This window comes from Oncorhynchus gorbuscha, linkage group LG04, assembly GCF_021184085.1.
Source record: "Oncorhynchus gorbuscha isolate QuinsamMale2020 ecotype Even-year linkage group LG04, OgorEven_v1.0, whole genome shotgun sequence".
In the NCBI taxonomy this organism is placed as follows: domain Eukaryota; kingdom Metazoa; phylum Chordata; class Actinopteri; order Salmoniformes; family Salmonidae; genus Oncorhynchus; species Oncorhynchus gorbuscha.
The window spans coordinates 36,660,930-36,685,269 of NC_060176.1; the positions used below are offsets into that span (position 1 = coordinate 36,660,930).

The 24,340-nt window shown below is 45.2% G+C and overlaps 1 protein-coding gene across 2 annotated transcripts in view; it reads right to left on the reverse strand.

Annotated features, from left to right (window-relative positions):
* Positions 1-24,340, reverse strand: part of LOC124034021 (protein FAM189A2-like) — a 65,860-nt gene that overhangs the window by 964 nt on the left and 40,556 nt on the right. For both annotated transcript variants that reach the window (XR_006838498.1, XM_046346653.1), the window contains exon 8: positions 16,320-16,509. Coding sequence is in view for 1 of the 2 variants with exons in the window: in XM_046346653.1 (XP_046202609.1) it covers positions 16,349-16,509 (161 nt within the window). In the remaining variant the exon portion in view is untranslated. The remainder of the gene's footprint in view (positions 1-16,319; positions 16,510-24,340) is intronic.

Here is a 24,340-nt window from a genome sequence, read left to right on the forward strand (position 1 = left end):
TATATATATATGCCATTTAGCAGACGCTTTTATCCAAAGCGACTTACAGTCATGTGTGCATACATTCTACGTATGGGTGGTCCCGGGGATTGAACCCACTACCCTGGCATTACAAGCGCCATGCTCTACCAACTGAGCTACAGAAGGACACTAGACACTACACAGATACTAGACACTAGACAGACAGACACTAGACAGATACTAGACACTACACAGACACTAGACAGATACTAGACACTACACAGATACTAGACAGATACTAGACACTACACAGACACTAGACACTACACAGACACTAGACACTACAGATACTAGACACTACAGATACTAGACACTACACAGATACTAGACACTACACAGACACTACAGATACTAGACACTACACAGACAGACACTACACAGATACTAGACACTACACAGATACTAGACACTACACAGACACTAGACACTACACAGACACTAGACACTACAGATACTAGACACTACACAGACAGACACTACACAGATACTAGACACTACACAGACACTAGACACTACACAGACAAGACACTACACAGACAAGACACTACACAGACAAGACACTACACAGACAAGACACTACACAGACAAGACACTACACAGACAAGACACTACACAGACAAGACACTACACAGACAGACACTAGACACTACACAGACAGATACTAGACACTACACAGACAGACAGACACTAGACACTACACAGACACTACAGACAGATACTAGACAGTACACAGACAGACACTACACAGACAGACACTAGACACTACACACTACACAGATACTAGACACTACACAGACAGACACTAGACAGATACTAGATACTACACAGACACTAGACACTACACAGATACTAGACACCAGACAGATACTAGACACTACACAGACAGACACTAGACACTACACAGATACTAGACACCAGACAGACACTAGACACTAGACAGATACTAGACACTACAGACAGATACTAGACACTACACAGACAGACACTAGACACTAGACAGATACTAGACACTACACAGACAGACACTAGACAGATACTAGATACTACACAGACACTAGACACTACACAGATACTAGACACTACACAGACACTAGACAGATACTAGACACTACACAGACAAGACACTACACAGACAAGACACTACACAGACAAGACACTACACAGATACTAGACACTACACAGATACTAGACACTACACAGACAGACACTAGACAGACAGACACTAGACAGACAGACACTACACAGACAGACACTAGACAGATACTAGACACTACACAGACACTAGACACTACAGACAAGACACTACACAGACAAGACACTACACAGACAGACACTACACAGATACTAGACACTAGACAGACAGACACTACACAGACAGACACTAGACAGATACTAGACACTAGACAGACAGACAGACACTAGACAGACAGACACTACACAGACAGACACTAGACAGACAGACACTACACAGACAGACACTAGACAGATACTAGACAGACAGACAGACACTAGACAGACAGACACTACACAGACAGACACTAGACAGACAGACACTACACAGACACACTAGACAGACAGACACTACACAGACACACTAGACAGATACTAGACACTAGACAGACAGACACTACACAGACAGACACTAGACAGACAGACACTACACAGACAGACACTAGACAGATACTAGACACTAGACAGATACTAGACAGATACTAGACAGACAGATACTAGACAGACAGACAGACACTAGACAGACACTAGACAGACAGACACTAGACAGACAGACACTAGACAGACAGACACTAGACAGACAGACACTAGACAGACACTAGACACTAGACAGACACTAGACACTAGACAGACAGACACTAGACAGACAGACAGACACTAGACAGACAGACACTACACAGACACACTAGACAGACAGACACTAGACAGATACTAGACAGACAGACACTACACAGACAGACACTAGACAGATACTAGACACTAGACAGACAGACAGACACTACACAGACAGACACTAGACACTAGACAGACAGACAGACACTACACAGACAGACACTAGACAGATACTAGACACTAGACAGACAGACAGACACTACACAGACAGACACTAGACAGATACTAGACACTAGACAGACAGATACTAGACACTAGACAGACAGACAGACACTAGACAGACAGACACTACACAGACAGACACTAGACAGACAGACACTAGACAGATACTAGACACTAGACAGACAGATACTAGACACTAGACAGACAGACAGACACTACACAGACAGACACTAGACAGACAGACACTAGACAGACAGACACTACACAGACAGACACTACACAGACAGACACTAGACAGACAGACACTAGACAGACAGACACTAGACAGACAGACACTAGACAGATACTAGACACTAGACAGACAGACAGACACTAGACAGACAGACACTAGACAGACAGACACTAGACAGACAGACACTACACAGACAGACACTACACAGACAGACACTAGACAGACAGACACTACACAGAACGTGTCTCCTTCCTGAGCGGTATGACGGCTGCGTGGTCCCATGGTGTTTATACTTACATACTATTGTTTGTACAGATGAACATGGTACCTTCAGGCGTTCGGAAATAGCTCCTGAGTATGAACCAGACTTGTGGAGGTCTACAATTTTCTTGAGGTCTTGGCTGATTTCATTAGATTTTCCCATGATGTCAAGCAGAGGCACTGAGTTTGAAGGTAAGGCCCTGAAATACATCCACAGGTACACCTCCAATTGACTCAAATTATGTCAATTAGCCTATCAGAAGCTTCTAAAGCCATGACATCATTTTCTGGAATTTTCCAAGTTGTTTAAAGGCACAGTCAACTTAGTGTATGTAAACTTCTGACCCAGTGTAATTGTGATAGAGTGAATTGTAAGGGAAATAATCTGTCTGTAAAATATTGCTGTAAAAAAAGACTTGAGTCATGCACACTGTAGATGTCCTAAACGACTTGCCAAAACTATAGTTTGTTAACTAGAAATTTGAGTGGTTGCAAAACGAGTGGTAATGAATCCAACCTAAGTTTACGGAAACTTCCGACTTCAACTGCATATACAGTGTCCCTTTGGATTTACCTGGATTTCTGCATACATTTGACATACAATTTGATTTGATCTTCAACTAAGTCTTAAACTAATAACACACACATTATTGTATTTTTCTTGTCTATATTGAATACATCATTTAAATTTGTCACAGAGTAGGTTGGAAAACGTAGGGGAACCTTTAGGCTAATGACTTCTCCAATAGCTAATTGGAGTCTGGAGTCAACTAACCTGGAGTCGAATCAATGAGGCGAGATTGGAGATTTTGGTTAGAGCTGCCCTGTCCCATAAAAAACACTCACAAAATTTGAGTTTGCTATTCACAAGAAGCATTGCCTGAAGTGAACCATGCCTCAAAAAGGGAAAGGGTTACAAAAGTATCTCTAAAAGTCAGTCCACGGTAAGACAAATTGCCTATATATGGAGAAATTCAGCACGGTTCCCTAGGAGTGGCCATCCTGCAAAGACGACTGCAAGAGCACAGCGCAGAATGCTCAATGAGGTTAATTAAGAAGAACCTTAGAGTGTCAGCTAAAGACAGAAATCTCTGCAAGATGCTAACATCTCTGTTGACAAGTCTACAATACAGTGGGGAGAACAAGTATTTGATACACTGCCGATTTTGCAGGTTTTCCTACTTACAAAGCATGTAGAGGTCTGTAATTGTTATCGTAGGTACACTTCAACTGTGAGAGACGGAATCTAAATCAAAAATCCAGAAAATCACATTGTATGATTTTTAAGTAATTAATTTGCATTTTATTGCATGACATAAGTATTTGATCACCTACCGACCAGTAAGAATTCCGGCTCTCACAGACCTGTTAGTTTTTCTTTAAGAATCCCTCCTGTTCTCCACTCATTACCTGTATTAACTGCACCTGTTTGAACTCATTACCTGTATAAAAGACAACTGTCCACACACTCAATCAAACAGACTCCAACCTCTCCCCAATGGACAAGACCAGAGAGCTGTGTAAGGACCTCAGGGATCAAATTGTAGACCTGCACAAGGCTGGGATGGGCTACAGGACAATAGGCAAGCAGCTAGGTGAGAAGGCAACAACTGTTGGCGCAATTATTAGAAAATGGAAGAAGTTCAAGGTGACGGTCAATCACCCTCCATGCAAGATCTCACCTCATGGGGCATCAATGATCATGAGGAAGGTGAGGGTTCAGCCCAGAACTACACGGCAGGACCTGGTCAATGACCTGAAGAGAGCTGGGACCACAGTCTCAAAGAAAACCATTAGTAACACACTACGCCGTCATGGATTCAAATCCTGCAGCACACGCAAGGTCCCCCTGCGCAAGCCAGCGCATGTCCAGGCCCGTCTGAAGTTTGCCAATGACCATCTGGATGATCCAAAGGAGGAATGGGAGAAGGTCATGTGGTCTGATGAGACAAAAATAGAGCTTTTTGGTCTAAACTCCACTCGCCGTGTTTGGAGGAAGAAGAAGGATGAGTACAACCCCAAGAACACCATCCCAACCGTGAAGCATGGAGGTGGAAACATTCTTTGGGGATGCTTTTCTGCAAAGGGGACAGGATGGCTGCACCGTATTGAGGGGAGGATGGATGGGGCCATGTATCGCGAGATCTTGGCCAACAACCTCCTTCCCTCAGTAAGAGCATTGAAGATGGGTCAGGCCCTACACCCAAACAAGGGCACTGCGTTCATCCACCTCTGGCCTGCTCGCCTCCCTACCACTGAGGAAGTACAGCTCCCGCTCAGCCCAGTCAAAACTGTTCGCTGCCCTGGCCCCCCAATGGTGGAACAAACTCCCTCACGACGCCAGGACAGCGGAGTCAATCACCACCTTCCGGAGACACCTGAAACCCCACCTCTTTAAGGAATACCTAGGATAGGTTAAGTAATCCCTCTCACCCCACCCCCCCCTAAGTTTTAGATGCACTATTGTTAAGTGACTGTCCCACTGGATGTCATAAGGTGAATGCACCAATTTGTAAGTCGCTCTGGATAAGAGCGTCTGCTAAATGACTTAAATGTAAATGTAAATGGGTCATTGTTGGGTCTTCCAGCATGACAACGACCCGAAACACACAGCCAGGGCAACTAAGGAGAAGCATCTCAAGGTCCTGGAGTGGCCTAGCCTGTCTCCAGACCTGAACCCAATAGAACATTTTTGGAAGGAGCTGAAAGTCCGTATTGCCCAGGGACAGTCCCGAAACCTGAAGGATCTGGAGAAGGTCTGTATGGAGGAGTGGGCCAAAATCCATTACATACATTTACATTTAAGTCATTTAGCAGACGCTCTTATCCAGAGCGACTTACAAATTGGTGCATTCACCTTATGACATCCAGTGGAACAACCACTTTACAATAGTGCATCTAAATATTTTAAGGGGGAGGGGGTGAGAAGGATTACTTTATCCTATCCTAGGTATTCCTTAAAGAGGTGGGGTTTCAGGTGTCTCCGGAAGGTGGTGATTGACTCCGCTGTCCTGGCGTCGTGAGGGAGTTTGTTCCACCATTGGGGAGCCAGAGCAGCGAACAGTTTTGACTGAGCTGAGCGGGAACTGTACTTCCTCAGTGGTAGGGAGGCGAGCAGGCCAGAGGTGGATGAACGCAGTGCCCTTATTTGGGTGTAGGGCCTGATCAGAGCCTGGAGGTACTGAGGTGCCGTTCCCCTCACAGCTCCGTAGGCAAGCACCATGGTCTTGTAGCGGATGCGAGCTTCAACTGGAAGCCAGTGGAGAGAGCGGAGGAGCGGGGTGACGTGAGAGAACTTGGGAAGGTTGAACACTAGACGGGCTGCGGCGTTCTGGATGAGTTGTAGGGGTTTAATGGCACAGGCAGGGAGCCCAGCCAACAGCGAGTTGCAGTAATCCAGACAAATCCCTGCTGCAGTGTGTGCAAACCTGGTCAAGAACTTCAGGAAACGTATGATCTCTGTAATTGCAAACAAAGGTTTCTGTACCAAATATTAAGTTCTGCTTCCATGATGTATGAGCTTCTCCCATTCCTCTCTGCAGATCCTCTCAAAGTCTGTCAGGTTGGATGGGGAGCGTTGATGCACAGCTATTTTCATGTCTCTCCAGAGATGTTTGATAGGGGCCACTCAAGGACATTCAGAGACTTGTCCCATAGCTACTCCTGCGTTGTCTTGGCTGTGTGCTTGGGTCATTGTCAGGATGGAAGGTGAACCGTTGCTCCAGTTTGAGGACTTGAGCGCTCTGGAGCAGGTTTTCATTTGTACTTTGCCCCGTTCATCTTTGCCTCGAGTCCCTGACGCGAAAAAACATCCCCACAGCATGATGCTGCCACCACCATGCTTCACCGTAGGTGCCAGGTATCCTCCAGACACGACGCTTGGCATTTCAGGCCAAAGAGTTCAATCTTGGTTTTATCAGAGGAGAACATCTTGTTTCTCATGGTCTGAGAGTCTTTAGGTGCCTTTTGTCAAACTACAAGAGGGTTGTCATGTGCCTTTTACTGAGGAGTGGCTTCCATCTGGCTTCCATCTGGCAGGTTATCCCATCTCCACAGAGGAACTCTTAGAGCTCTGTCAGAGTGACAATTGGGTTTTTGGTCACCTCCCTGACCAAGGCCCTTCTCCCGATTGCTCAGCTTGGCCGGGCGGCCAGCTCGAGGAAGAGTCTTGATGGTTCCCATTTGAGAATGATGGAGGCCACTGTGTTCTTATAATCTTTCAATGCTGCAGAAGTTTTTTGGTACCCTTTCCCAGATCTGTGCCTCGAAACAATCCTGTCTCGGAGCTCTACGGACAATTCCTTCGACCTCATAGCTTGGTTTTACACACCTGTGTGTGTGGCTGAAATAACCAAATCCACTAATTTGAAGGATGTTCACATACTTTCGTATACATAGTGTAAATAGTTTAATAGCCTACAGTTTGTTTTAATTATCTTTGTTTTAATTACTGTCATAGGCTCATGTTCAATATTTATTTTGCTGGTACTACTATTTTACCCCTGGTGTGTGTGTGTTTGTACAGTGTACATGTGTATGTGTGGGGGATCAGCTAACAGTGCACTCCAATGAAGGGAAAGCAATTCACTTTTTTCCCCCAACTCTGTATGAAAGGACGGAATAAGTTTAACCCAAGCTGGTACTTCTCCTAAGAGCATAAAACCTGGGAGAAGAACAGAGAGGAATGTCTGAAGAGGGTAGCAGGTGATCAAAAACAACAGGTTTGTGTGTGTATGTGAAAGATAGAGCGAGAGACTTCAGATTTTCAAATCAGAAGTGAAACAGAAAAAAAGTCAATATTAATTGCCTTCAGTGCAGTTGTATCATAACGCTCCTTTTACTCTCTTCTTTCACTGTTTGTTATCAGTCAGTTCTTCAACACGTATTGATTGGTCTGACTGACAAGGATTCTGAGGGAAACCAGGAAATGGTTACATCAACAATGTATATCAAAATATAAATGTAAAAAGAAAATCGACACTGTCATTCTATTGTGGGCAGAAGGTAAGTCTCTTTGCACACGGCCGCCCAACAACCTGCCTGCTCGACCCTATCCCCTCCTCTCTTCTCCAGACCATTTCCGGAGACCTTCTCCCTTACCTCACCTCGCTCATCAACTTATCCCTGACCGCTGGCTACGTCCCTTCCGTCTTCAAGAGAGCGAGAGTTGCACCCCTTCTGAAAAAACCTACACTCGATCCCTCCGATGTTAACAACTACAGACCAGTATCCCTTCTTTCTTTTCTCTCCAAAACTCTTGAACGTGCCGTCCTTGGTCAGCACTCCCGCTATCTCTCTCAGAATGACCTTCTTGATCCAAATCAGTCAGGTTTCAAGACTAGTCATTCAACTGAGACTGCTCTTCTCTGTATCATTCAACTGAGACTGCTCTTCTCTGTATCACGGAGGCGCTCCGCACCGCTAAAGCTAACTCTCTCTCCTCTGCTCTCATCCTTCTAGACCTATCGGCTGCCTTCGATACTGTGAACCATCAGATCCTCCTCTCCACCCTCTCCGAGTTGGGCATCTCCGGCGCGGCCCACGCTTGGATTGCGTCCTACCTGACAGGTCGCTCCTACCAGGTGGCGTGGTGAGAATCTGTCTCCTCACCACGCGCTCTCACCACTGGTGTCCCCCAGGGCTCTGTTCTAGGCCCTCTCCTATTCTCGCTATACACCAAGTCACTTGGCTCTGTCATAACCTCACATGGTCTCTCCTATCATTGCTATGCAGACGACACACAATTAATCTTCTCCTTTCCCCCTTCTGATGACCAGGTGGCGAATCGCATCTCTGCATGTCTGGCAGACATATCAGTGTGGATGACGGATCACCACCTCAAGCTGAACTTCGGCAAGACGGAGCTGCTCTTCCTCCCGGGGAAGGACTGCCCGTTCCATGATCTCACCATCACGGTTGACAACTCCATTGTGTCCTCCTCCCAGAGCGCTAAGAACCTTGGCGTGATCCTGGACAACACCCTGTCGTTCTCAACTAACATCAAGGCGGTGGCCCGTTCCTGTAGGTTCATGCTCTACAACATCCGCAGAGTACGACCCTGCCTCACACAGGAAGCGGCGCAGGTCCTAATCCAGGCACTTGTCATCTCCCGTCTGGATTACTGCAACTCGCTGTTGGCTGGGCTCCCTGCCTGTGCCATTAAACCCCTACAACTCATCCAGAACGCCGCAGCCCGTCTGGTGTTCATCCTTCCTAAGTTCTCTCACGTCACCCCGCTCCTCCGCTCTCTCCACTGGCTTCCAGTTGAAGCTCGCATCCGCTACAAGACCATGGTGCTTGCTGTGAGGGGAACGGCACCTCAGTACCTCCAGGCTCTGATCAGGCCCTACACCCAAACAAGGGCACTGCGTTCATCCACCTCTGGCCTGCTCGCCTCCCTACCACTGAGGAAGTACAGTTCCCGCTCAGCCCAGTCAAAACTGTTCGCTGCTCTGGCCCCCCAATGGTGGAACAAACTCCCTCACGACGCCAGGACAGCGGAGTCAATCACCACCTTCCGGAGACACCTGAAACCCCACCTCTTTAAGGAATACCTAGGATAGGATAAGTAATCCTTCTCACCCCCCTTTAAGATTTAGATGCACTATTGTAAAGTGACTGTTCTACTGGATGTCATAAGGTGAATGCACCAATTTGTAAGTCGCTCTGGATAAGAGCGTCTGCTAAACGACTTAAATGTAAATGTAAATGTACATGATTAAGGATAAGTTCAAAGTTCAACATTATATATGGTTTGTAGGTTCTGGAGTTCCGGACAGCCTAAAAATGGAGGTGGGGAAGAGGAGGACTGTGTCACCGTTGAGCCTGCGCATCAGTTGTACAGTTGGAATGACCTACCATGCATTGAAAAGGCAACATGGATCTGTGAGATTGTTTATCTGTGGATCAGCCAGTTACAGACACAGACACACACATGCAAGCACACACACAGGCAGGCAGGCAGGCAGGCAGGCAGACACACACACACACACACACACACACACACACACACACACACACACACACACACACACACACACACACACACACACACACACACACACAACACACACAAAAATGCACGTACACGCACGCATACATCCCTTTAAATACAGTAGTTTAGAAATATAGCTTTTTAATGCACTTTATAACATACCAAAATGTATGTTTTTCTTATTTCTTGTTTAATGAATTCATTACAATGTGAGAAAGAGGAGGGAGGGAAGCGCTACTAAGGTACACAATAGTACATTTTGGTAGATAGAAGGTGCTCTTTGGTAAAAGGTGTAAATTGGTCATCAAAAAGAAAGGAGGACCAAGGCACTCTTCATATAATTGATTAAAATGCCTTGATGGCATGTTCAATAGAAACAAAGTTGTTTTTTTAAACGACACGTTTCCGCTGCATGGCCTTCGTCAGGGAGTACAAAAAAAAGGAATACAAGGTCCTCTTTTAAACAGCTTATCAATTAGCCCTAATTGGAAGAGGGAGTGGTTACACAATTGATTGGACACACCTAGTACGCAATACTATACACATTGAAATACTGTAGCTATGTTATCATAAAAATACAACTCCAAACTAGAAGTATCAGAACACTAAAAAGTAGTTCTAACCTTAAATATGACTGGGAGAAGTGTCAAAAATAAGAATGCTAAATATTCCATAGTACACTAGAACACAGCAAAACATGAACAACAACAGTCTAAACATAGCTGAGGGCAATAGAGCAAAATGTCCACTAGATGACAGCAAATGGACCCATCACGACCCTACAGGAAGGGTGAGGAATCCATATCTTCATATAAACCAGGGTATTTAGTGGCCTGTAGTTTGTAAATCCCAAAACTTTCCCTTTGGTTTAACTGTCTAAGACGGTCCCCTTTTCTAATAGAGGCCGGAATATGATTAATATGATCAAAAGCTTGTAGGAAAAGTGAATTTTGATGTGGAGAATCTGTTTATGTAACGGTTTTCTAGGTGTGAAGGAGAGTCGGACCAAAAACGCAGCGTGTAGATTGCGATCCATGTTTAATGAACAAAGAACGTAACAAAAACCGAAACAGCCTATACTAGTGTAAACTAACACAGTGACAGGAACAAGGACACTAAGGACAATCACCCACAACAAACTCAAAGAATATGGCTGCCTAAATATGGTTCCCAATCAGAGACAACGATAAACACCTGCCTCTGATTGAGAACCACTCCAGACAGCCATAGACTTTGCTAGATACCCCACTAAGCTACAATCCCAATACCAACACCAAAACCCCAAGACAAAACACAACCACAATACAAAAACCCCATGCCACACCCTGGCCTGACCCAAACACAAAATACTTCGACCAGGGCGTGACAGAACCCCCCCCCCCCCTAAGGTGCGGACTCCCGAACGCACCTCAAAACAATAGGGAGGGTCTGGGTGGGCGTCTGTCCATGGTGGCGGCTCCGGCACGGGGACCCCACTCAGTCAATGTCTTAGTCCCCTCTCCTCGCGTCCCTGGATAGTCCACCCTCGCCGCCGACCATGGCCTAGTAGTCCTCACCCAGAACCCCACTGGACTGAGGAGCAGATCGGGACTGAAGGAGCAGATCGGGACTGAAGGACAGCTCGGGACTGAAGGACAGCTCGGGACTGAGGCAGCTCGGGACTGAGGGGAAGCTCGGGAGTGAGAGAAAGCTCGGGAGTGAGAGAAAGCTCGGGAGTGAGAGGAAGCTCGGGAGTGAGAGGAAGCTCAGGAGTGAGAGGAAGCTCAGGAGTGAGAGGAAGCTCAGGAGTGAGAGGAAGCTCAGGCAGGTAGATAGATCTACCAGATCCTGGCTGGCTGGTGGTCTCTGGCTGAATGGCGGATCCTGGCTGACTGGTGGATCCTGGCCGACTGGCAGATCCTGGACGACTGGCAGTTCTGGCAGATCTGGAAGAGTCTGGCTGACTGGCGGATCTGGAAGAGTCTGGCTGACTGGCAGATCTGGACGAGGCTGGCTGACTGGCGGATCCTAGCAGACTGAAAGATCTGGCTGCTCCATGCTGACTGGCGGCTCTGGCTGCTCCACGCTGACTGGCGGCTCTGGCTGCTCCATGTAGGCTGACGGATCTGGCGGTTTCTTACAGACTAGCAGCTCTGGCGGCTCCGTGCAGACTGACAGCTCCTTGCAGACTAGCAGCTCCTTGCAGACTGGCAGCTCCTTGCAGACTGACAGCTCCTTGCAGACTGACAGCTCTGGCTGCTTCATGCAGACTGACAGCTCTGGCTGCTTCATGCAGACTGACAGCTCTGGCTGCTTCATGCAGACTGACAGCTCTGGCTGCTCCATGCAGACTGACAGCTCTGGCTGCTCCATGCAGACTGACAGCTCTGGCTGCTCCTTGCAGACTGGCAGCTCCTTGCAGACTGGCAGCTCCTTGCAGACTGGCAGCTCCTTGCAGACTGACAGCTCCTTGCAGACTGACAGCTTCTTGCAGACTGACAGCTCTGGCTGCTCCATGTAGACTGACAGCTCCTTGCAGACTGAGAGCTCCTTGCAGACTGAGAGCTCTGGCTGCTCCATGCAGGCTGGCAGCTCTGGCTGCGCTGAACAGGCAGGAGACTCCAGCAGCGCAGGAGAGGAGGAAGGCTCCGACAGCGCTGGAGAGGCGGGGCGCACTGTAGGCCTGATGCGTGGTGCTGGTACTGGTAGTACTAGACCGAGGACACGCACAGGAAGCCTGGTGCGGGGAGCTGCTACCGGAGGGCTGGGGTGTGGAGGTGGTACTGGATAGACCGGACCGTGCAGGCGCACTGGAGCTCTTGAGCACCGAGCCTGCCCAACCTTACCTGGCTCGATGCCCACTCTAGCCCGGCCGATACGAGGAGCTGGAATATACCGCACCGGGCTATGCACCCGCACTGGGGACACCGTGCGCACCACTGCATAACACGGTGCCTGCCCGGTCTCTCTAGCCCCCCGGTAAGCACAGGGAGTTTACACAGGTCTCCTACCTGGCGTAGCCCTATTCCCTGTGATCTCCCCCCCAATAATTTTTTGGGGCTGACTCTCTGGCTTCCTTGCCAACCGTGTTCCCTCATATCGCCGGCTCCTCTCTCCGGCTGCCTCTGCTCTCCTCGCTGCTTCCACCTGTTCCCATGGAAGGCGATCCCTTCCCGCCAGGATCTCCTCCCATGTGTAGCAACCCTTGTCATCCAATATATCGTCCCATGTCCAATCCTCATTGCGCCGCTGTTGCTGCCTTTGTTGCTTCTCCTGTGGCTCCTGTCTGTTGACACGCTGCTTGGTCCGTTTGGGGTGGGTGATTCTGTAACGGTTTTCTAGGTGTGAAGGAGAGTCGGACCAAAACGCAGCGTGTAGATTGCGATCCATGTTTCATGAACAAAACGTAACACGAATCTAAATACAAACACTACAAAACAAAGAACGTAACGAAAACCGAAACAGCCTATACTAGTGTAAACTAACACAGAGACAGGAACAAGGACACTAAGGACAATCACCCACAATAAACTCAAAGAATATGGCTGCCTAAATATGGTTCCCAATCAGAGACAACGATAAACACCTGCCTCTGATTGAGAACCACTCCAGACAGCCATAGACTTTGCTAGATACCCCACTAAGCTACAATCCCAATACCAACACCAAAACAAAACACACCACAATACAAAAACCCCATGCCACACCCTGGCCTGACCCAATACATGAAGATAAACACAAAATACTTCGACCAGGGCATGACAGTTTAAGGGTAAAATTGACTCCAACCAAACACGACGTAATCTTTCTAAGACAGAGCGGGATGCAGTTGAATCATTGTCCAAAAATGAACAGATTGTGGTTAAAAAAGCAGACAACGGTGGTGCTACAGTAGTGTGGAGTAAAGACAAATATGTGACAGGAGCCTACCGTCAATTAGATAATGATGAATTCTACCAACCTTCAACCCTACAGAGGACCTAAAAACTGAATTGAAAGGGATCCTCACAGAAGCTAAGGAGAATGGCTACATTTCAGACAAGGAGTTCAAATGTCTTTTCAATGGCAGTATGGCTTCTTTTTAACTTCTTCCAAGAATCTTGAAAACACCCCAGGCAGACCAGTCATTAGTGGTAATGAAAGCCTGACAGAACTCATCTCTAAGTACATTGATTACTTTATTCAGCCTTTTCTGACGTTCCTCCCAGCCTATCGTCAAGATACCACAGATGTGTTGAACAAAATGAAGGAATTGAACAATATAGGTAGAGCTTCCTTTTTAGTCTCTATACACCACCATTGAACATGAACAAGGATGGGCAGCTATGCACCAATTTTGAGTACCCGACCTGAGGCTGAGATGCCTCCTACAGAATTCATTGTCTCTCTGACTGAATGGACTCTTAATCATAACATCTTTATCGTTCAGGACAGTATTTTTAAACAGGTAAAAGGGTGTGCCATGGGAGCTTGCTTTACAGCCCTTCCTACACTGGTTTGTACTTGGGAAAATGACTTCATTTTGGATCCTTCTAATAACCAGTTCTTTAACCGGATTAGATGGTGGGGACGCTATATTGATGATGTTTGCGTGTTTTGGTCCGGCTCAGAAGATGAACTTACTTCCTTCCACCAATACCTTAACAACATTAACCCTAACATCAAACTAACTATGGAGTACAGCAAACATAACATTCATTTTTGGGACCTCAACATTAGTAAAAATGACAAAGGCTGTTTGCACAGATCTATCTTTAGGAAGCCTACAGATGGGAAAACCATTCTGAGGGCAGACAGCTTTCACCCCAAAAGGCTAAAAGCGAACATTCCATATAGGCCAATTCCAAAGAATCTGCAGGATTTGCGATCAGGAAACAGACTACAGTGTTAAATCTGCTGCATTGAAGAATCGCTTTTTGAATCGGGGCTACAGCGTTCAGGTCCTGAAAGATGCCGGTATAAGTGCTGGATTACTTGACAAAGAGAACTTGTTGCGAAGGGGAGAGCCTCGTGATACTTCAGAGAGAGTGTATTTTGTTACAAGATACAGCACTGAAGCAGAGAGCATTAAACGAATCATTAAAAACAATTGGGGAATCATCCAAAGTGATACGTTACTACGCCAAGTCTTTCCTGAGCCACCAGTCATAAGCTTTAAGAGATGTCCTACTCTATAAGACAAATTAGTCCACAGTTATCTTCCGGGTGACTCTCAAAAAACTTGGCTTGACCACAAACCCAAGGGCTCCTTTAAATGTAACCATTGCATCCATTGCAGTAATATTGTACAGAAGAAGTATTTTGTTGACACAGCTTCCAAAATGGAGTATTACGTCAAGCATTTCATTAACTACAAAACCACTCATGTCATCTATAGATTGGAATGTCCACAGTGCAAGGTGTTCTACATTGGAAGGACAAAGAGACGCCTTCAAGTACACAAGTACGCCATACGGGTAGGTAATGAAGACTACCCCATGGCAAGGCACTACAAGTCCCTACACCATGGCAACCCTGCCTCCCTACAAGCTATGGGTATTGATCACATTCCGGCCTCTATTAGAAAAGGGGACCGTCTTAAACAGTTAAACCAAAGGGAAAGTTTTTGGATTTACAAACTACAGGCCACTAAATACCCTGGTTTAAATTAAGATATGGATTTACAAACTACAGGCCACTAAATATCCTGGTTTAAATGAAGATATGGATTTACAAACTACAGGCCACTAAATATCCTGGTTTAAATGAAGATATGGATTTACAAACTACAGGCCACTAAATACCCTGGTTTAAATGAAGATATGGATTTCTCACCCTTCCTGTAGGGTCGTGATGGGTCCATTTGCTGTCATCTAGTGGACATTTTGCTCTATTGCCCTCAGCTATGGTTAGACTGTTGTTGTTCATGTTTTGCTGTGTTCTAGTGTACTATGGAATATTTTGCTTTCTTATTTTTGACACTTCTCCCAGTCATATCTAAGGTTAGAACTACTTTTTAGTGTTCTGATACTTCTAGTTTGGAGTTGTATTTTTATGATAACATAGCTACAGTATTTAAATGTGTATAGTATTGCTTACTAGGTGTGTCCAATCAATTGTGTAACCACTCCCTCTTCCAATTAGGGCTAATTGATAAGCTGTTTAAAAGAGGACCTTGTATTCCTTCTTTTTTTTGTACTCCCTGACGAAGGCCATGCAGCCGAAATGCGTCGGTTTAAAAAAAAAACGTTGTTTCTATTGAACATGCCATACTAATCAAGGCATTTTAATCAATTATATGAAGAGTGCCTTGGTCCTCCTTTCTTCTTTTTCGTTACAATGTGAATTGACATTTCAAGTGTTTGCTTCTGATCTATTGCTGAGTGAATATTAAACAAACAAAAACATCTGTATCTTATCATGTAATCCCACTATCAAATCTAATGAGCCATGTTTTTGAACTCCCTTCACTGTCAGAAGGAATAAACATTTGTTTCCTTTCTTGCTAAAACTGTGGTCTTGTGTGGCTCAGTGTTGGATCATGGCACTTGCAATGTCAGCATCATGGGTTTAACCACTGCTGGGGCTCACCCACACTAAAAATGTACACACGCTTTGGATAAAAGTGTCTGCCAAATGGTATCATATTAAATGTGAATTTGTGCAAGGGAAATGTTTGTAAATGTAGTCACACTCTTCAGAGAACTATAAAGTTGATATAATCCTGTTTTTGACTGTCGGAGCCACTGTGTGTGTGTGTGTGTGTGTGCATGGGTAACCCTGCCTTACCTTTGGCAGCCAGGTCCAATAGTACAGGGTCACTGTAGGAGTGCATGATTCTCTGGCGCTGAGACCTCCTGACGGGGGGGCACCGGGGCACCCTGGGGGGGTCTGGCCTGGAGCAGGGGGGGTGATGGCGGAGAGGGGTAAGACGGCGGAGATGTGGGCACCGCCATAACCGTCGTCTGGGGAGCAACGTCTGAATCACAGGAACACTAAACACAATTAGGAGGAGAGGGGTAGGGGGGCACTAAAACAGACACACATAAAAAGCACAGTCAGTCAGTTAGGAGAGGGGTGGGTAGGGGGGGAAGGAGGTGGGTTGAGGGGTAGGGAAAAGTGGGACACCTAGAGAGACGTAGGGAGAGGGAGGGGTTACAGATTCATATCTAATGTAAATAGGGGTCATAAACCAGTCGCTGATACACCTGCGTTTCTTCAGGAAACTCCCCAAGCTAATGTTGTTGCTCTATCCTTAAGAAACTCCCTAGAGATTTAATGAGAACCATGCATAAACAGCTATACCTTCTCTATGCGTAGCGCTCACTCCTCACTTGCCCCTCTTTAACTCTGTCTTTCTGTCAGTTTTTTTCCCTTTCTTTCTTCCTCTCCCTTAAGTGTGTGTGGTGTGACAAATTATGCCCGGGTCTCACCCAAAGCTCAATCTCTATCGCACAGGCACTGTGACCTTAGAAAGGGAAAGTTACAATTTGAATTGTTTGATCATTTTTACATTTACATTTAAGTCATTTAGCAGACGCTCTTATCCAGAGCGACTTACAAATTGGTGCATTCACCTTATGACATCCAGTGGAACAGCCACTTTACAATAGTGCATCTAAATATTTTAAGGGGGGGGTGGGTGAGAAGGATTACTTTACCCTATCCTATGTATTCCTTAAAGAGGTGGGGTTTCAGGTGTCTCCGGAAGGTGGTGATTGACTCCGCTGTCCTGGCGTCGTGAGGGAGTTTGTTCCACCATTGGGGAGCCAGAGCAGCGAACAGTTTTGACTGGGCTGAGCGGGAACTGTACTTCCTCAGTGGTAGGGAGACGAGCAGGCCAGAGGTGGATGAACGCAGTGCCCTTATTTGGGTGTAGGGCCTGATCAGAGCCTGGAGGTACTGAGGTGCCGTTCCCCTCACAGCTCCGTAGGCAAGCACCATGGTCTTGTAGCGGATGCGAGCTTCAACTGGAAGCCAGTGGAGAGAGCGGAGGAGCGGGGTGACGTGAGAGAACTTGGGAAGGTTGAACACTAGACGGGCTGCGGCGTTCTGGATGAGTTGTAGGGGTTTAATGGCACAGGCAGGGAGCCCAGCCAACAGCGAGTTGCAGTAATCCAGACGGGAGATGACAAGTGCCTGGATTAGGACCTGCGCCGCTTCCTGTGTGAGGCAGGGTCGTACTCTGCGGATGTTGTAGAGCATGAACCTACAGGAACGTGCCACCGTCTTGATGTTAGTTGAGAACGACAGGGTGTTGTCCAGGATCACGCCAAGGTTCTTAGCGCTCTGGGAGGAGGACACAATGGAGTTGTCAACCGTGATGGCGAGATCATGGAACGGGCAGTCCTTCCCCGGGAGGAAGAGCAGCTCCGTCTTGCCGAAGTTCAGCTTGAGGTGGTGATCCGTCATCCACACTGATATGTCTGCCAGACATGCAGAGATGCGATTCTCCACCTGGTCATCAGAAGGGGGAAAGGAGAAGATTAATTGTGTGTCGTCTGCATAGCAATGATAGGAGAGACCATGTGAGGTTATGACAGAGCCAAGTGACTTGGTGTATAGCGAGAATAGGAGAGGGCCTAGAACAGAGCCCTGGGGGACACCAGTGGTGAGAGCGCGTGGTGAGGAGACAGATTCTCGCCACGCCACCTGGTAGGAGCGACCTGTCAGGTAGGACGCAATCCAAGCGTGGGCCGCGCCAGAGATGCCCAACTCGGAGAGGGTGGAGAGGAGGATCTGATGGTTCACAGTATCGAAGGCAGCCGATAGGTCTAGAAGGATGAGAGCAGAGGAGAGAGAGTTAGCTTTAGCGGTGCGGAGCGCCTCCGTGATACAGAGAAGAGCAGTCTCAGTTGAATGACTAGTCTTGAAACCTGACTGATTTGGATCAAGAAGGTCATTCTGAGAGAGATAGCGGGAGAGCTGACCAAGGACGGCACGTTCAAGAGTTTTGGAGAGAAAAGAAAGAAGGGATACTGGTCTGTAGTTGTTAACATCGGAGGGATCGAGTGTAGGTTTTTTCAGAAGGGGTGCAACTCTCGCTCATAATGTCTCTGTCTGTCAGACTTTTTTCGCCACGTCTTAAATCTTCTCAGCTTGACAAACGTGTCTCTCTGCTCTAAAATAGTTCCAGACTGGGAGTGAAACTACACTTTTCACAGAGATTGAAGAAAGGGAAGAAACGTTCCTATCCTGAGCTGTATGTATGAAGGAGACAGAGTTTGTGAGAGCTAGATAGAGGGTGGGTGGGGGTGGTGAATGTAACATCTGTGACTGAAATAAATGTTCTTATAATACATTGATGGCATAGCTGTCAGTGGGTTAATCTATGACGGAAGGGCAAGGTTAAGTCCCATTCATCTGACTGGGACAACTATAGCAGTACACTGGGATACAACAACTGTAGCAGTACTTTCACTGGATAACTATAGCCGTACTTTCACTAGGATAAATATATCAGTACTTTCACTGGATAACTATAGCAGTACACTGGGATACAGCAACTGTAGCAGTACTTTCACTGGACAACTATAGCAGTACACTGGGATACAGCAACTGTAGCAGTACTTTCACTGGATAACTATAGCCGTACTTTCACTAGGATAACTATATCAGTACTTTCACTGTAAGTTAGCAGTAACTATAGCTGTAATGGGATAGCTACAGACAGACATCCGACTAGCAACAGGACTCTCTCAGCAAGGATCTCGAGTGCCGCAGCGGTCTAAGAAGGCCGCCATTGTAAAATAAGATTTTGTTGTTTACTGTCTTGAGTAGTTGAATAAAAAATAAAAGGATACAAGTTTGCGGATGCTTTGTCAGGACACACATTTAGCTTTTTCCAAGGCTGACATGTGTTCATGTGAATTATGATGGTGGAAAGAAGATATGAGAGATTCATACCGAGGTTTGGACATGTCCATTCACAGGATGCCCTGTGTTTTGCATATAGTCTGTAATTTATAGGTAGGGACAGTTTTTTTCTCAGTTTTTTAACTGGCATTTCCAGCATTATTCATTAGGTTTGCTGTATGGGGTCAATTTCATGCCATATGTATTGAATTGAAAAATAAAATAAATTGTTAACATGAAAATTAAAGTTGAGAATGTAAGCATTGTATTTCTGAGGACTGGTGAAATAATGGATGTTGAAATCAATGTATAGAATTGTAAACAAAAATAAGATATCAAAAGCAAAACCACAAAACTTGTAAGCAAATAATTTTAAAGCGAGAGCAAAACTCTTATGACAAATGATAAAAAATAATTTTCGGTTAAACTTTCCCAGCAACCAATCCCATTGAATACATTTTTGCCTCCACTCTTGCCTGAATGTACTACCTTTTAGTTACGCTACTCGTATCTTTGCTTTCAAAGTTTATCATGTTCATTGATTGGGTCAAGACGAACCGTCACTCCAAAAATAGAGGACCAATGGAGACTCACTGTCTACACCTCCCTCTAAACCCCTCCCTTCACAGAAAAATAATGCCAAAACTCAAAAGAAACAGACATCGAAAACAAAGATACGAGTAGCGTAACCAAGAGTGTAGGCAAAATGTATTCAATAGGATTGGTTGCTGGGAAAGTTTAACCGAAAATATCTTTGCACTATTTTTCAAATATTGTTTTTTCATCATTTGTCACAGAGTTTTGCTCTCGCTTTAAATTATTTGCTGACAAGTTTTGGGGTTTTGCATTTGATGTCTTATTTTTGTTTACAATTCTATAAATGTTTATTTTAATTGTTTGGTTTTTGATTTCAACATCCATTATTTCACCCGTCCTCAAAAATATAATGTTTACATTCTCAACTTTAGTTTTCATGTTCATGATTTATTTCATTTTCAATTCAATACATATGGCGTGAAATTGACCCCATATTTATGCAGGTAAATCAATTCCAGGGAAATGTTCTTTGACAAGCTGTCTCCAATCAATAAATCAACCAATGTCTGGTTGTGTGTGGGTGTTTGGGGGTTGGGGGGGGTTGAACCCAGGTCCAGCAACTGTTAAGCCAACACCTAAACCATTATGCTAAGAGTTCCGAACCTCTTGATGAGCACGCTAGGTGTTACCCACCCCTTTTCTCTATACCAAGTCCCTCACGTATACAATCCTCTACAATGGCCTCACGAGTGCCATCCCACTTCTGACATGACTGTCAAGCTATTCTGACCTCTTGGTGAAATGGTTAACGTGTTGGCTTGACACTCGCAGAGCCCGGGTTTAAGTCCCGGTCGCGGCTGTCAACAGTGAAGAGGCGACTCCGGGATGCTGGCCTTCTAGGCAGAGTTCCTCTGTCCAGTGTTTGTGTTCTTTTGCCCATCTTAATCTTTTCTTTTTATTGTCCAGTCTGAGAAATGGCTTTTTCTTTGCAACTCTGCCAAGAAGGCCAGCATCCTGGGGTCGCCTCTTCACTGTTGACGTTGAGACTGTTGTTTTGCGGGTACTATTTAATGAAGCTGCCAGTTGAGGACTTGTGAGGCATCTTGTTTCTCAAACTAGACACTCTAATGTACTTGTCCTCTTGCTCAGTTGTGCACCAGGGCCTCCCGCTCCTCTTTCTATTCTGGTTAGGGCCATTTTGCGCTGTTCTGTGAAGGGAGTAGTACACAGCGTTGTACGAGATCTTCAGTTTCTTGGCAATTTCCCACATGGAATAGCCTTCATTTCTCAGAACAAGAATAGACTGCTGAGTTTCAGAAGAAAGGTCTTTCTGGCCATTTTGAGGCTGTAATCGAACCCACAAATGCTGATGCTCCAGATACTCAAACTAGTCTAAAGAAGGCAAGTTTTATTGCTTCTTTAATCAAAACAACAGCTTTCAGCTGTGCTAACATAATTTTAAAAGGGTTTTCTAATGATAAATTAGCCTTTTAAAATTATAAACTTGGATTAGCTAACACAACGTGCTATTGGAACACAGTAGTGATGGTTGCTGATAATGGGACTCTGTACTAGAGGTCAACTGATTAATCGGAATGGCCGATTAATTAGGGGCGATTTAATGTTTTCAGAACAATCGGTAATCTGCATTTTTGGACACCGATTGTGGCCGATTACATTGCACTCCAAAAGAAGACTGCATGGCATGCTGACTACCTGTTACGCGAGTGCAGCAAGAAGACAAGTTAAGTTGCTAGCATTAAACTTATCATATATATAAAAAATCAATCTTAACATAATCACTAGTTAACTACACATGGTTGATGATATTACTAGTTTATCTAGCTTGTCCTGCGTTGCATATAATCGATGCGGTGCCTGTTCATTTCTCATTGAATCAAAGCCTACTTCACCAAAAAGGTGATGTTTTTTTTAACAAGCGCATTCGTGAAAAAAGCACCGTCGTTGCACCAATGTGTACCTAACCATAAACATCAATGCCTTTCTTTAAAATCAATACACAAGTATATCTTTTTCAACCTGCATATTTAGTTAATATTGCCTTGCTAACATTAATTTATTTTAACTAGGGAAATTGTGTCACTTCTCTTGCGTTCTGTGCAACCAGTCAGGGTATATGCAGCAGTTTGGGCTGCCTGGCTCGTTGCGAACTGTGTGAAGACCATTTCTTCCTAACAAAGACCGTAATAATTTGCCAGAATTTTACATAATTATGACATAATATTAAAGGTTGTGCAATGTAACAGCAATATTTAGACTTAGGGATGCCACCCGTTAGATAAAATACGTAAGGGTTCCGTATTTCACTGAAAGAATAAACGTTTGGTTTCAAATGATCGTTTCTGGAATTTACCATATTAATGACCTAAGGCTCGTATTTCTGAGTGTTATTATGTTATAATGAAGTCTATGATTTGATATTTGTTGTGAAAATTTTAATTTTAATTTTTATCCTCTTGGTCTTTCATTCAAAATTTTCACAAAAATCAAACCTTTAATTGAAGTAAAATGTATGTGAAAAAATATTTTTTCCCAAAACGTGTTCCCAATTATTGGCAATCTAACTGAAGTATATTCCCATTCATATTTTACGTTTTTTAGTTCATCTGAGTGATTAAGACTACTTCCTGTTTCACTGGGGTATAAATATGAGGTGACACACAGGCCAAGTTCACAGAGTTATCCATCACTCTGGGAAAGACCTGAGAATACAGTAATGACGTGCAACAAAAGGTTGTTAAATTGCACAAATCAGGAAATGGCTATAAGAAAATAGCTCAAAGGTTGAAAATGCCCCTTTCCACTAACAGGGTAATAATTAAGAAGTTTAACCACAAGTTGTTTGGGAGGGTTACCATAAAAAAAACACTGGAGCACCCCTGCGTGCTCAGTCCCCTCCAGTACTCCCTGTTCACCCACGACTGCATGGCCAGGCATGACTCCAAGTGACACTTAAGTTTGCAGAAGACACAACAGTGGTAAGCCTGATCACCGACAACGACGAGACAACATATAGTAGGGAGGAGGTCAGAGACCTGGCCGGGTGGTGCCAGAATAACAACCTATCCCTCAACGTAACCAAGACTAAGGAAATTATTTTGGACTACAGGAAAAGGAGGACTGAGCACGCCCCCATTCTCATCGACAGGGCTGTAGTGGAGCCGGTTGATAGCTTCAAGTTCCTTGGTGTCCACATCACCAACAAACTATCATGGTCCAAACACACCAAGACAGTCGAGAAGAGGGCACGACAAAGCCTATTCCCCCTCAGAAAACTAAAAAGATTTGGCATGGGTCCTGAGAGCCTCAAAAGGTTCTACAGCTGCAATACCGAGAGCATCCTGACTGGTTGCATCACTGCCTGGTACGGCAATTGCTCGGCCTCTGACCGCAAGGCACTACAGAGGGTAGTGTGTATGGCCCAGTACATCACTGGGGCTAAACTGCCTTACCATCCAGGACCTCTACACCAGGTGGTGTCAGAGGAAGGCCTGCACACAGAGGAAGGCCAGCACTCCCGCACATTGGCTAACCGGGCTATCTGCATTGTGTCCCACCCACCAACCCGTCTTTTACACTACTGCTACTCTTTGTTCATCATATATGCATAGTCACTTTAACAATATCTACATGGTACATACATACTATCTCAATCAGCCTGACTAACCAGTGTCTGTATGTCGCCTCGCAACTTCTATAGCCTCGCTACTGTAAATGCCCTGTATTTTTACTGTTGTTTAATTTCTTTACCTACCTATTGTTCACCTAATACCTTTTTTGCACCATTGGTTAGAGTCTGTAAGTAAGCATTTCCCTGTAAGTTCTACACCTGTTGTATTCAGCGCACGCGACAAATGCACTTTTATTTTATTTGATCAAAGAACAAGCTCAAGCGCCTATAGTTTGCCAAACGTTACTGGAACTTTCCATAGGACCGGGTTCTATGGTCAGATGAGACCAAAATAGAGCTTTTTGGGAACAAACACCAGAAGTGGGTTTGGCGTAGACACATAGACAATAAAGACTTTTTTCACAGCCTGCTTTGCTCATATTTACTAAGGGTGCTAATATTAGTGGAGGACACTGTATTATTATTAACATTCCCCATCTTAGCTACTGTTGTATCAATATCTTTTGACCATGACAGTTTTACAATCCAGGGTAACTCCAAACAGTTTAATCACCTCAACTTGCTCAATTTCCACATGATTTATTACAAGATTTTGTTGAGGTTTAAGGTTTAGTTTAAGGTTTATTCCTTGCCACCCATTCTGAAACTAACTGCAGCTCTTTGTTAAGTGTTGCAGTCATTTCATTCGCTGTAGTAGCTGACGTGTATAGTGTGGAGTCATCTGCATACATAGACACACTGGCCTTACTTGTTTTTTTTATTTTTA